Here is a 13,769-nt window from a genome sequence, read left to right as displayed (position 1 = left end):
TCAAGTCACTACAGTAATTATACATGTTGAAATTAAAAGAGTTTTTGAATTGGTTACACAAGCAATAGAATATACATGCTCAAAAGCGTCTTCCATAAAACACTAATGATCTCAGATATGCCATCCTAATTGTTCAAATAATGCTAATAGCTTAGGAAACAGCTGGTGCTATTGATTTCTTTCACACCATTTTGCACAAATCGCAGATTGGGACCTTGGCTTAATAAAACATTTCAGTCATCAGATTATTAGTCTGGTTATAGTACTTGTCTGACTTTATTCCTTCCATCCTTCCATCTTTCCAGATGAAGTTTATTTCGCCGTGCGACTCCTCCCACAGTTTAGGCGGCACCCACTAGTGCCATATGTCAAATCGATTTATTAGTGAATACATTTTACCCACTGACTGGAATGGGGAAAATTCTAATGGACGGAATGCATTGTGACTCACATCACGGCAACCACACTTGCAATGTCCTATTGCATCTTTTCTAGTTTATTTATATATTCTTCTTTTCATCCCTGAAGGTAAGGCCAAGCAGTCGGCCAGGATGGCCACCAGCACCGACACGGTGGTGAAGAGAGCACCGGAGGCTCTCAGAGGTTCAGAGCTGCAGGGGAGGATGGTCAACGGAACCTCCATCACCAGCACACAGGTACACCTGTCACAATTATTACATATAATCAATGAGGTAATCGCAATTATTGTTTCATAATTGTTCATATAGTACCAAACACTTTCAAAAGGTAGTGGAAATAGCTGATCTACAGATGCGATGCGTTGTGAGCTTGTAGATCAGCTATGTCCACTATAAATGTATAAAGTTATTAAATAAGCATTTTAGATAAGTCGTTCCTTTGTATATTTAGGTTATTTGTCATATCTGCCCTGTGCAACTTCAAAGCCAAACAGAAATGTAAATATTATGCATTATGCTCCAAAACACAATTAAATCTTTAATCGCAATTATTTGTGTGTGACAATTAATCGTCACATAAAATGCAGGGGTTAAAGTTCTCAGTCCTGGGGACTGATTTCAGTCTTGAGGATTCCATACGGGCTATTCTTTAGATCAGTGCAGATCGGCAAAAAATAAAAATGTAAAATAAGGTGGAGGTGTAGCGTGAATGTCGTCAAAACGCTAGTCAAGTGATGTCCAAACTAAAAAGCAGTTATAATTTCAAGATATGAGTATTTGAATTGGCCAGACTAGCATAGAATACAACAGAACTTCAGAAGATACTTGTATAAAATGAAGCATGGATTGGCACACACACATTCAGTGAAGGCAGTTCAGAACTTCAGGGAAACACCCCAAATATTGGTGTGGGTGGGTGGGTGGGTGTGTGTGTGTGTGTGTGTGTGTGTGTGTGTGTGTGTGTGTGTGTGTGTGTGTGTGTGTGTGTGTGTGTGTGTGTGTGTGTGTGTGTGTGTGTGTGTGTGTGTGTGTGTGTGTGTGTGTGTGTGTGTGTGTGTGTGTGTGTGTGTGTGTGTGTGTGTGTGTCGTGCGCCATGTTTCAAAAATCACATATTGAAAATAAATGTCAGTCTTGTAGGGTTGCAACGGTATGAGATTTTTAACACTGAAAATATAGTCCGTGTCAGCACCGCGGTTATCAATAACACCGTTTCAACCACCAGTGTGGTTGTCATCTTGTGAGCACTCAGTAGCAGCCAATGCTACCTCAAGCTGCTACCAACAACCATCCGGCCATATTAAAAATCCAGCTTTGTAAAAAAGCAACAACACTGTTAGTGTTACAACGGCACTGCATTTTCTTGTTTGGCTCATCGCTGTTTTTCCGCCTACTGCGTGCTGTGCCATTATAAAGCCACAACTAGCTGCCTGGAACGTGCCCTGTGAGTGGGGACGAGGCATCAGTCTGATGGGCTGTGCCTCTCCTGTGGATGATCCGTTGATTCTGAATCTGTTCTCGACACTCTCACTCAAGGAACAGCTCCCGCGATTGAGAACCGAATCCCATCGTTCATTTAAAAGAGCCGTTCAAAAGAGCAGAATCGTTCGCGAACGTCACATCTCTACTGCGCTGTCTGCAGCCTGCCTCGGGGCAGAGCAGAGCAGCGGATGCGTTTCTTTTTATTTAACGGTGTTATCGGTGTGCAGGTAAAGTACCGGTACTCAGTGTTGTGCTCGCTCGCCGGTAACACCGGTAGCACCTAGTACCGTTGCAACCCTACAGTCTTGGGAATTCTTTTTTGCTTTAACCCCTGAATTAAATGTCATAATCCTGACAGCACTACACGCAGGACACCAAAGCGAGCGGAGGCAGGCTGCCCGCCGAGGCCCCGCTCACCCCCATCGCCCCCGAGCCCCCCAGGAGGGAGGAGAGGAACGGGAGCCACCACCACCACCACCAACACCACCAACACCAACAACACCACCAACAGGTCTCCTCTGGGAAGAGACAGCATCCCAGCCAGGGGAAGGAGGAGAGGAGGAGTCCTCCTGCAGTGACCTCCTCCTCTTCCCCATCCCCACCTCCTCCTCCACCTCCACCCCCTCCACCCTCCTCCACCTCCCAGCCGCAGGAGCAGCAGAACGGCAAGGCGGAGTCCCCCCAGCCCAAGAGTAAGACCAAGAAGAACAAGAAGAAGAAAGGAGACAAGCTGAACACCTCCATAGGTCAGTGTCTTTTCCTTTCAAATGGATCTGGAGGCATGTTTTATTTCTTCAGCTTTTATGTGTTTATTTCACACACGTTAAAAGAGCCATTTTCATCCTTATTATAATTTATTACACAGCTTGAAAAAAGAAAGTTGATATTTTGTTTGAAATGACCAAACATGTCACTGCTGGGCAGTAGTGATGCGCGGGTCAGCTTTTTTTCATAACCCGCACGACCCACAGCCCGCACGAAACGTAACCCGCCCACGCCCGCGCCGCAGAACAATATATAAATCAACGAATCCGCCCGCCCCGCAACCCGCATTTAAAAAAAAGATGGTATATCATCTCCACAATAGCTCATCTTTATATACGGCTCTCTAAGTACCCAAAGTCGCTTTATATACAGAAAGGTCTACCGTAGCACAATATTGTCATGGGCTAAATAAACAAACGTGTTGTTCAAATTGGGGTTTAGCCTAAAAGACATTCATTCAAAGACGTTCATTCTCTCTGGGGTATCGTCGGGGTAAGAATGGCGTTTCAGGTTTTATGTCAATCATATTTATAGGTACAGCGCCTCGCACTTTAAACAGACAGCAAAAGACGGACAATATTAAATCCTGTTGGTTATTGATTAATCACCAGATTGGAGAGATGGGAGCGACTGGAGTCTCGAGGTGAGCGTGGTTGGTTCATTCAGTCAAAAAATCCGTCTCACTTGCGAAAGTTGTTTCAAATCGTATCTGTTGACTGGCTGGTTATATAACTTAACCGACACAAAGTATTTACAAACGGACTTGTGTGGATGACAGAGACATATAAGTGAAATCCTGATCAGCGACACACGCTGAATTGTTTGTGCATCTTCTCTGCTGTGCTCACGTTGTGTCAAATGTTGGCAAACTGTGGTTCGCGGCCCCAACAGGAGCGGAATTGGGACGGTCCTCGCACCAAGGAGCGGAGGAGAAACCTCGCTCCTCGCTCGTCGTGCTCGTATTCAAACGTCGTATTCTTATTCTTATAGGCCTACTCTTATATAAGAATAAAGGGCAAATAAGAACAGGTGATTATTCTTATTTATGTTTTGCACATGAGAGTGGTGATAACCCGCCCGCCCGCCGCCCGCCAATGGAGTCTGAAAACCTTGACCCACCCACCCGCATGCGGGCGGGTTGGCGGGCGGGTGGGGGCACCGGGTCGATCCGCGCAACACTACTGGGCAGGTTCCTGAACCATCCTCCTCTGAGAGCGAGTAGATTGGAATGGTGCCATCTTACAATGAGCACTAATTAGTGAGGACTAATTATATGAAGATGGGTTGTGTGGTCCTTCAAGCTTTATTTTAGCATTGGTTCACACTTTAACATTTCTGAACCCCTTTGAAAAGATTTGCCCATAATGTACAACAGTTTGAAAGTGTTACATTCAACTCATACTGTGTTTTTTGTCGAGGCCTCTGGTATCACAGTGGTTATTCCATTGTTCAGTGCTTGTTTTGTGGCTTTTCTAGTCTCACATAAAATAGCAAATGAAAGAAAAAGCACAACAATAATAATACGATACTGTATCTGGTTCCTGTCAGTGCCTGTGTCATTCTGGCTGGAGTTTTCGGGGGCGTACTGTACACTCTCAGGACTAAAATAGTGTTTGGAGAAGTGGTCACACTTCACTTACGTATGTGGAATGAATGGTGGTTTTGGAAGATATGCCGGTGAGAGATTGTATCACAAATAACACTTCTTTTACAGTGTGACTTCTAACCACTCATATAATTATAACATGATTAGTCGAATGGAGTTCCCCAGGGGTCTGGTCTGAGTTTGCACCCTCCTCTATTCCCTCCACAAGAGGGAATAGTCAATCTAAACCAGTGTTTCTCAACCTTTTTTCTGCATGGGCACACTTTACATGTCCCAAGAATCCATGGGCACACAAACATAATACGGGGGTGTAAATATCGTCACTGTCGGAAGAGACCGAAGAATCTCCAAGTTTCAAATTTCTATGTTTCTTCGCAAAGTAAAGCCCTGCTTCATCATACAAGACTGTCACACAACAGTAGTGAAAACAGCAGATCTACAAGCACACAACGCCTCGCACCGCGAGGCGTTGTGTGCTTGTATATCGGCTGTTTTCACTCGTTTAAATCATTTTTAAAATGATAAATACAATACTGGCTTTCAAGCAGTTTCAAGGGGTACACTTGACCCTTCTCAGGGGCACACCAAAGGTCCCCAGGCACAGTGGTTGAGAAACACTGACCTAAAGGCTTGCGAAAAGTTGTGAGCTCAGCTGGTAGATCGCTTGTTTTTGCTGAACGTTCGTAAACGAACTAAACAAAAACGTAGTTGTTATAGATAGACTACGATAGAAGTGACCAATCCATGGGGCTGATCAATTCCCCACGTTGAACATGAATGAATACTCCACGGATCAGGCGATCAAAGCCTACGCCCATTCATACACCTGGCCCAACACTCAAACTCTCTCTGAATGGAAATAAACACAACTAAACATGATATAATAATTCAGATTATTGTTGCGACCATAGGTCGCAGATTAGTATGTGAGCGGTCACGGCTTGTCCGTATGGGGAGGCTCTCTCCATTCCGATATGTCGCCACTCCGAAATGGACTTCTTATTGTCGGAGTGGCGACACTCCCCATGGGCCTAAGGTTTAGGGTAGGGGTAGAGATAGGGTTAGTGTCGGAATGGAGACATGTCGGAAAGGAGACATGTCGGAGTGGAGAGATGCACCCGTCCGTATGTGTGTATCTCTGTCGGTCTGTCACACCCGACACTGTGGTTCTATGGGTTTGGCGCTCTGACATCATGCTCTGATGTCACTGTGATGTCAGGGACACCACTCTTAACTCATTGAGTGCCTATCCCGAACTAGTTCGGCTTTATTATCGCATCCCAGAGTGCCAATCCCGAACTAGTTCGGCTTTTTAATAAATAAAAAAAAAAATTGAAAAAAGATTTTTTTTTTGTCCTCTGTTTACAGAGGACGATATTTGCTGATATTTACCATCCACTCCAATGCAATCCAGGATCTTTAGAGCTCATTTTCTCTGTTTTTTCTCCCATGCATGAGGTGTGCAAGGTTTAATCATGGCTAAGTTGACGAAAATCTAAATCTAAAATGCTTGGTAGCCAATAGCTAACTTCAAGCTAACTTCATCCTCTTCCTGTACATGCACAAAGGAAAGTGTTCTGGCAAGTCATGGCTCCAGGGCTTGGGCATGCATTACCAGCATATCTCTATTATTCTCTGGTCACTGGGCGCCCTCTAGTGGTGATAGGCTGGTATTAAATGAGTTTTTAACAGAACGGGTTTGCTGCTCTGACATCATGTTCTGGCTTCACTGTGATGTCACACTAACGGAATCCATATATATGGGCATATATGAAGTTCCCTGATGTCATCAATATTAATCCCATATCTAACAGGACTTCATATGGGAATGTTCACATCCCTAATTTGTACACTGTCAGAGTTACAGACTTGTATGGGTCAATTTAGATCACACTAGGAACCCATGGAGTCCCTGGAATCCACTTTGAGAACCAATGGCCTACTAAATACTAAATACTAAATAATAACAATAATTACGACTGGACCATGACAATGGATTGTAGATGTAGTACCTCTTATTGGAAGGATAAGCCCCTTGAGATTCATAGTCTTGTTTTCTAGGGGGTCCTTAGCACAAAATGTATGAACCATGCAGACAGACAGTAGCTCTCCCAAAGCTAGCCGCCCCCACCCCACCAGTTCACCCCCAAAATAACACACCTCATACAATCATACCCATTTAAATAATAACAATAATTACGACTGGACCATGACAATGGATTGTAGATGTAGTACCTCTTATTGGAAGGATAAGCCCCTTGAGATTCATAGTCTTGTTTTCTAGGGGGTCCTTAGCACAAAATGTATGAACCATGCAGACAGACAGTAGCTCTCCCAAAGCTAGCCGCCCCCACCCCACCAGTTCACCCCCAAAATAACACACCTCATACAAGCATACCCATTTAAATAATAACAATAATTACGACTGGACCATGACAATGGATTGTAGATGTAGTACCTCTTATTGGAAGGATAAGCCCCTTGAGATTCATAGTCTTGTTTTCTAGGGGGTCCTTAGCACAAAATGTATGAACCATGCAGACAGACAGTAGCTCTCCCAAAGCTAGCCGCCCCCACCCCACCAGTTCACCCCCAAAATAACACACCTCATACAAGCATACCCATTTAAAGTCTGAATATCCACAACTTTCCAACGTCCCATCGTGCATTGCGCAGAAGGTGTGCTGCACTTCCGGTGCTGCAGCCAAGAGTGATCGACAAGCTCACAGCCGGTTGCATCTGCGACGTGACGTATGCTTGTATGTCTGCTGTTCTCCGGAAGTGTCCCACAAATAATTCTACAGTAACTTCTCACAGAAACAAGTCGATAAAAAATACAAAACCAATACATACAGTACATGCACAGGCTTTAAACAAACATAGGAATACAGAAAGATGCACCGTAGGATATTAATATCAGCACATTAACTATGGGGCTGTTAAGTCTGACATCATTTTGTAGGCAGAGGAGAACTTCTGGGGCCAAAAGGCCCCAGCGCCTGTGAATATTTTTACTATTTACTAATTTTTCTTCTCTTTGTTGTTGAAAGGAAAGTGGTAGAATTATACTTTAGTCATTATTTTTGTCTCGGATCTGTTGAAATAGTGAGGGACAGATATTGATAATAAATCTGCTTGGAGGTCTACAAAATGATGTCACGGCTTAAAAGCCCCATAGTTAACAGGAACAACTGTTAAAGACTATGCTAAATAAAAACATGCCATTTGTATTCACATAATGTTCCACGTTTGCTTGCAGATGACGTGTTCCTTCCCAAAGACATTGATCTGGACAGCACTGAGATGGACGAGACTGAAAGAGAAGTGGAATATTTCAAAAGGTATGTACAGTACAGTATGTGTGTTGTCACCAGGACAGGCCCTAACCTTAACTCATTCCCTGCCAGGCCCGATAGTCCCGAGAATTTCCCGTTTTTGAAAAAATAAATAAATAACATTTTTTTCAACATTTTCTTTTTACCCCAAAAAATGTAGTATGCATGATAGCAATCGCAAAATTGCATGTTTAACCCCCATAGCAACCCCATCTTTCAAACATGGCAGCCATCTTTGTTTACATTTTAGGAAAACATAATGGCTGCTAGTTCATGAATGCCTGAACGGATTTCCATTCGGATTTTTTTGTTTGAAAGCTGTGAGCAATGTACATACACGTGGTGCATGATCTAGCAGGGGTTGACACTAAGGTATCAGAGGCACTTGCCCGTCGGGCAAGTACAGAACATGTTCTACTTGCCCAAAGGTCATGCCCACTTGCCCGAAAAGTAAATCGTCCATTATAAAATCATAGGAAAGATTTTAATTACTGCTCAATTTAACACTTATTTCTTTACTTTCTCGGCTGTGCGATCAAAAGAAATTCATACCTCAATACCTCCAAATACCAAATACCTACAAGTACAACATAGCTATGAATAGGCTGTGGTTTCACACAGTTATTTCATATTTTTAGCAACAGTAAAAACAGAACATTATAGGTAAACAGTGCTCTTATTTTACATTCCACAGACCAGAAGACAGCCTCTGGTGTTTAGATAGATATCTGGTGTTGTGTTTGTGATGGTTGCGTCCCCTCTCAAATGAGCACTTGCCCGGTTGAGCAACCTGAAAGCAAACTTCACCTGCCCGAACGTTTTATTTACCTGCCGGGGGCAGGTGGGCCAGCCTTAGTGTCAATGCCTGATCTAGGCATGGGTGTGCATGATCCGTGCACTATGAATTACATGGAAGTCTATGGAGACAGGGGCATATGAGAGTACGAAGGTATTTACAAATGGCAGGGAATGTTTAACTAGCAGCGGTGTCACACCAAATTCTGGGCCCTGGGTACAAGGATTCACTGCGGGCCCCCCATGAATGGGAATGCATTATGTTGTGCTTTAACTATTGAAAATAGCAGATCTACAAGCTTGCAGCACGCAGATCTGCTATTTTTCAATAGCTAGACTGCTAGAGCTTTTAATGGGCTCGTTATGGATACAGCGAAGATGACATGAATATTGTTGCTGACGATATCGTAGTATCTCTGTGTTTCTCTTCACTGCACAACAGTGTCCCACAAAATTAACAAATATTGGCCCACAGCTTGTACATTGTAAAACTCAAAGTCCATCTGTAGGCTTTATAAATAGTTAATCAATAGAAAGGATTAACAAAAGCTTGTGAATGTTATTAAGTCATGACTAACTTGGATCCCAAGTGTAGTTAGTTTTTTGTTTTTTCATTTCCTGAAAAGTTTGTTTAATCTTCTAGAGATGATCTTGTGTCAGTTTATTCTTTATTTAGACTGTAGAGGGTAGAGACAGGAAATGGAGGGCAGAGGATAGCGGATGTGAACTTCATGGTTCCTGGTGACTCACTCCCACACAGCATGTGGTTTAGTGAAGCAACTGACTGTTACTACTAGACTTACTGCTATGCTTACTACTGAACTTATGTTACCACTAGACTTACTGCTATGCTTACTACTGGAGTTATGGCTAGAGATTCCTCCAAACTAAAGATACTACTAAAGTTAATGCTATGGTTACTACTGAAGTTATGGCAAGATTTGTTTCCTCTAAGTCTAAAGTTACTACTGCAGTTACTGGTAAACTCAAAGTATTGTTATTTGGTTTTGTCCTGAAAAGTAGCAGTTTTCACCTGACAGAGCCATTAGGCTGAGACCGATCTAATTCATGGGTTTCATTTGTAGTCCTACACTGCCAGGTGTTTCAATGTGTCTGATTGGAACATATAACAAATGTTCTACGCCAATCAGAACACCTGTGTTGGTCCTCAACACGGCCACTCTAGGACTACAAATGCAACCCATGAATTAGGGCTGTCACAATTATTACATAATCGTCTAATCGTGATTATTTGACATAATCGTGATTATTTTTCATAATCGTCATAATCGTTTCCATGTTGAAAAACGTTCATATATTTAAAAAAAGAGTCAAAAATAGTGGAAATGGCAAATCTACAAGCTCACAACGCGTCGCATCGATATGCGTTGTGAGCTTGTAGATCGGCTATTTCCACTATCAATGTTCTTTTTTAAGTATAAAGTTGTCAAATATGGCAGCAATTTCTCTGTATATTTAGGTTATGTGTCATATCTACCATGTGCAACTTCAAAGCCTATAAGCCAAACAGAAATGTAATTGTCATTGACAAAAACACAATTAAATCGTTAATCGCAATTATTTGAGGGACAAATAATCGTCATGTAAAATGTCATAATTGTGACAGCCCTACGGCTCAGGCTTTATAATACGTCATCAATGTGAGCTTTTTGTCTTGTCTCTCGTTGTCAGATTCTGCTTGGACTCGGCCCGGCAGACCCGCCAGCGACTGTCCATCAACTGGTCCAACTTCAGCCTGAAGAAAGCCACCTTCGCTGCACATTGAAGAGTGGGGCTAACGGGGTCTAATGGCGTGACGGACGGACGGACGGACGGACTGACTGAGCGCGGCAGGATGCAATCAATCAATCAGCGCCCCCGAATCTGACAAATCCATCATCCCCAAAACAATGTTGTCAATCTCCTCTTCCTTAATCCCTGTGTTCTCCTGCTCTGTGCCCCCAAGACCACCTCCACCTTACACCAATGGATCTAAAAAAAACCTTTTCACATTTCAAAGACCCCCAGTTTGGAATGCATCAGGCTATATACGGACCCCCATGACTCTTTGAGAACGTACAAATGGAACCAAATGTACCCGTAAAGGGTCTGTTTGTTTGCGCTACAGTTACAGACCCGTATAAGTGTGTCCACTTGGTTCCAATTTGTGTATTATTACACTCTGGGAGTTACAGACCTGTAAAGGGTCCATTTTGGTTTCCTAACTAATCAATCATATATTTAAGCTGGGGGGGGGGACCCCCTGAAGGCCCCCCTCTCCTCTGGGGGTCCCCGGACCCCCACTTTAATGCGACCTACAGCCACCTATAAACGTCATGATGCACCCACCACTACTCTGCTGTGCCCTACAATCCTTCCCATGATGCCTTGCTTTTGCCCCACCGTCGCTGTACGGTTCCTTCACAACCCAAGGACTGAATGAGACGAACCCTTCTCGCTGAATCTATGAGAAAATGAATAAATTAATGAATAAATGGATAAATTAATGAATAAATATCTAAATAAATATCACACACAGACACGTCACACGTTGGGACAAAAAAGAAAAAATCACACAAATGTATCGCTCCTGTTTAATGCTGTGTGCTTCATGGTTTCTAGTCGTTGCGTCGTCTTTCTCTCTCTCTCTCCGTGTCTGAAGGAGGAATGGATCCTCCTCGTCCCTGAAGTGATTTATTTCTCCATCATTTGGCTTTTCCCCCACTTGAGTCAAAAAGACAACGTTCGTATGCATCGGAATGGAGTCGGAAAACATCCAAACGAGAGGAAGAAGGAAAGAAACGACGATGGAAACGACGACGACGACGATCTGGACAAAACCGAAGAAAGACAGAAAGATGAATTAAAAAAAAGACAAATGTTATGATTTTTTTTTTCTAAGAATGAAAAAAAAAAACGAAATGGAGAAGAAGAAAAAAACAAACCGCTGTATAATTGAGTTATTGTGGCTTTACAATCCTGTTCGTTCGTTTTCCCCCCAAACTGAGCACGGCTTCTCGTCCATGAAAAATGACACGGGGTCAGCTGGTCACCCAAACCCCCCTACCACCCCCCCATCCTCCCACAACTTAAACTGACTTCACCGCAAGGAAAGAAGCATAATACTTGACAATGTTCTCTTTTTTTTTTTTTTTTTTTTTCAGTTCTTTTTAACAAAAAGATGTTGAGTAAAAGTGTACCAGTTACAGTTTATTATTATTATATTATATTATTATTATTATTTTTGTTTTCTTTTTGACTTGTAGCCGGCTTGTATCAGAAGAAGAATCCTTTCAGAATGAAATTGAGGAAAAGATAAAAAAGAACAGTAACTCTCACCGTGGATCTATAATAGAGTGTATATTGTATTAACACTGAAGCCAGACTGGCTACTTTTTAACATATTGTTAAGTAATATTAAAATCTGGTCTTTCTTTTTTGAAAGATGGAATACAGTAGTATGGCAGGAAGCGTCTCTTGTGTCTTAACTTTTTTTTCCCCCCCTTCCTTACAGGCTGTAAACCCGCCCCCAAAAAACCTGCTATGTCGGGTTAATTTTAACCCTAGCATCCCTATTTTTTTAAGTTTTCTGAAATGTCTTCAAATAGTTTCACAAAGGTTCAAAACATTTAAAAATGGCAGATCTACAAGCTCACAGTGTGCCATATCGTGACACATTTTCAGCTTGTAGATTGGATTTTCAGAAGTTTTTTTTAGATAAGACCAGTAGACTTTTTCGTATCTGTAAACTTTTGAAAGGGAACACACACCGGCTGCCGGACATTTTTCACCGTGCGGCAACGCCTGTAAAATAGAAACGTGGTGTATCGGAGTGGCGGGCGACGCATGAACGCGCATCTGATGGCGCCGGTGTGGGTAGGTTCATTGAAAAATAATGGGGGCGTCTGTTTTGACGTGCGCTGTCCCTGTCCGCAGCCTGTGTGTGTTCGGTTCCTCTTGAGACCCACCCGTGTAGCAGAGTGTTTCCAGAGAGCCAACATGCAACAATAATCAGCACCCTGACTGGAACGAAGCCTTCATTAATATAAAATGGATGTCCTCACACTGTTCCAGAGCTCCAGCAACGACTTTATTTAGGAATACAACGTTTCAACCTATGCAGGTCTTCACCTGTATGTTTATGGAGATGTGCGATTGTGCGTGCTTCCCTCTTGGCCCTTCATTAGTATAAGACACAGTAAGACCTGTGAAGGAAGTAAGTAAGAGGCCCAATTTCCTTCCAATATGGCTACTGTGCATAGAGCCTATATCAGGTGAGTAGAGAAGGCGAGAGGATGAATTGCACTTTGACCTTCATGCTGTGGCTCTAAAGCCTGTATCATAGTCGGGTCCGCAGTGGAAGGCTTTACACCGCGGTGTAGTCTTTTCGAGTCTTTTTGAGTCATGAAACTACAACGTTACATAATTCCTCACGGTGGAGAGCTTTCCACCGTGAGTCCCAACACATCTCTCTGTACTATCAGACAGACAGGCTCTACACCCCGTTCACTGATTGGTCGACCTGAACCGGTCTAGACAGGGTGAAGGACTTCACCGTGGGCCGTGACTATGATGGCCTGCACTTATTTTCTGACTTGAGGTGGAAAGCTTTCCACCTAAAATTTGCGGTGGATAGGTCTCCACCGTACACTCTGATACGGGCTTTATCAACCACTATTATTATTATCCTACTCCCCTCCCGCTCAGATCTAACTACAACCACCACAGTTGTAGTTGTTAGTTCTGTTGTATTACAACATACAACATTATACATACATATACCATACAGAGTGGTACAGGTTTTTATCACTTAGAACAAAGTTCTGGATTGCAGCTTTAAGTGGATAAAACAAACATAATCCAACACAAATTACAGTTCACACACATCATGATATGATATAGTACTTTATTGTCAGTTCACACTGAAATTTGTCTTGCGACACAGCAGCCATGTATGCGACAACATATATACAAACAATTGACACAAAGGAAGGATTACAGGATTACATGCATAAGGAATACAGACAAGCAATGTCCACCACCTAGCCTACCTCTGGCCAAACTCCTGATTAAGCCTTAAAGTCGACTGATGGACAAATAAAAGGACCGGTTTAGTCTGACCTTATTGAATGCTGGAACAGTGGAACACTGTATCTCCTTCCTGAAGGCAGCAACCTATATTCTCTATGCAACACATGGCTACTGTTTGAGATAATATTTCTTGCCAACCTTAGAATGCTGTTATCATACTCTGAAGTGGTTGTCCAACTATCTTTGAACAAATGTTCAGTTGTTGCAGCAGTTGTGACTTTAGGGATGCAGATGACATGATGACATACTGTACAGTATATCCTGTGGTGGACTGTAAG

At 42.8% G+C, this 13,769-nt stretch overlaps 1 protein-coding gene across 1 annotated transcript in view; it reads left to right on the top strand.

Annotated features, from left to right (window-relative positions):
• fam193a (family with sequence similarity 193 member A) overlaps positions 1-11,733 on the top strand; it is a 77,949-nt gene extending 66,216 nt beyond the window's left edge. Inside the window, exons 23-26 of the mRNA XM_080722753.1 lie at positions 529-656; positions 2,258-2,645; positions 7,530-7,611; positions 10,093-11,733. Of these exons, the coding sequence (XP_080578879.1) occupies positions 529-656; positions 2,258-2,645; positions 7,530-7,611; positions 10,093-10,186 (692 nt within the window). The 3' untranslated portion in view covers positions 10,187-11,733. The remainder of the gene's footprint in view (positions 1-528; positions 657-2,257; positions 2,646-7,529; positions 7,612-10,092) is intronic.
• The last annotated feature ends 2,036 nt before the right edge of the window (positions 11,734-13,769 follow it).

This window comes from Nannobrachium achirus (genome assembly GCF_963921795.1).
Source record: "Nannobrachium achirus genome assembly, chromosome: 3".
Classification (NCBI taxonomy): domain Eukaryota; kingdom Metazoa; phylum Chordata; class Actinopteri; order Myctophiformes; family Myctophidae; genus Nannobrachium; species Nannobrachium achirus.
Note: the sequence above shows the minus strand (reverse complement) of the source record. Positions and strands in the feature narration are given on the sequence as shown.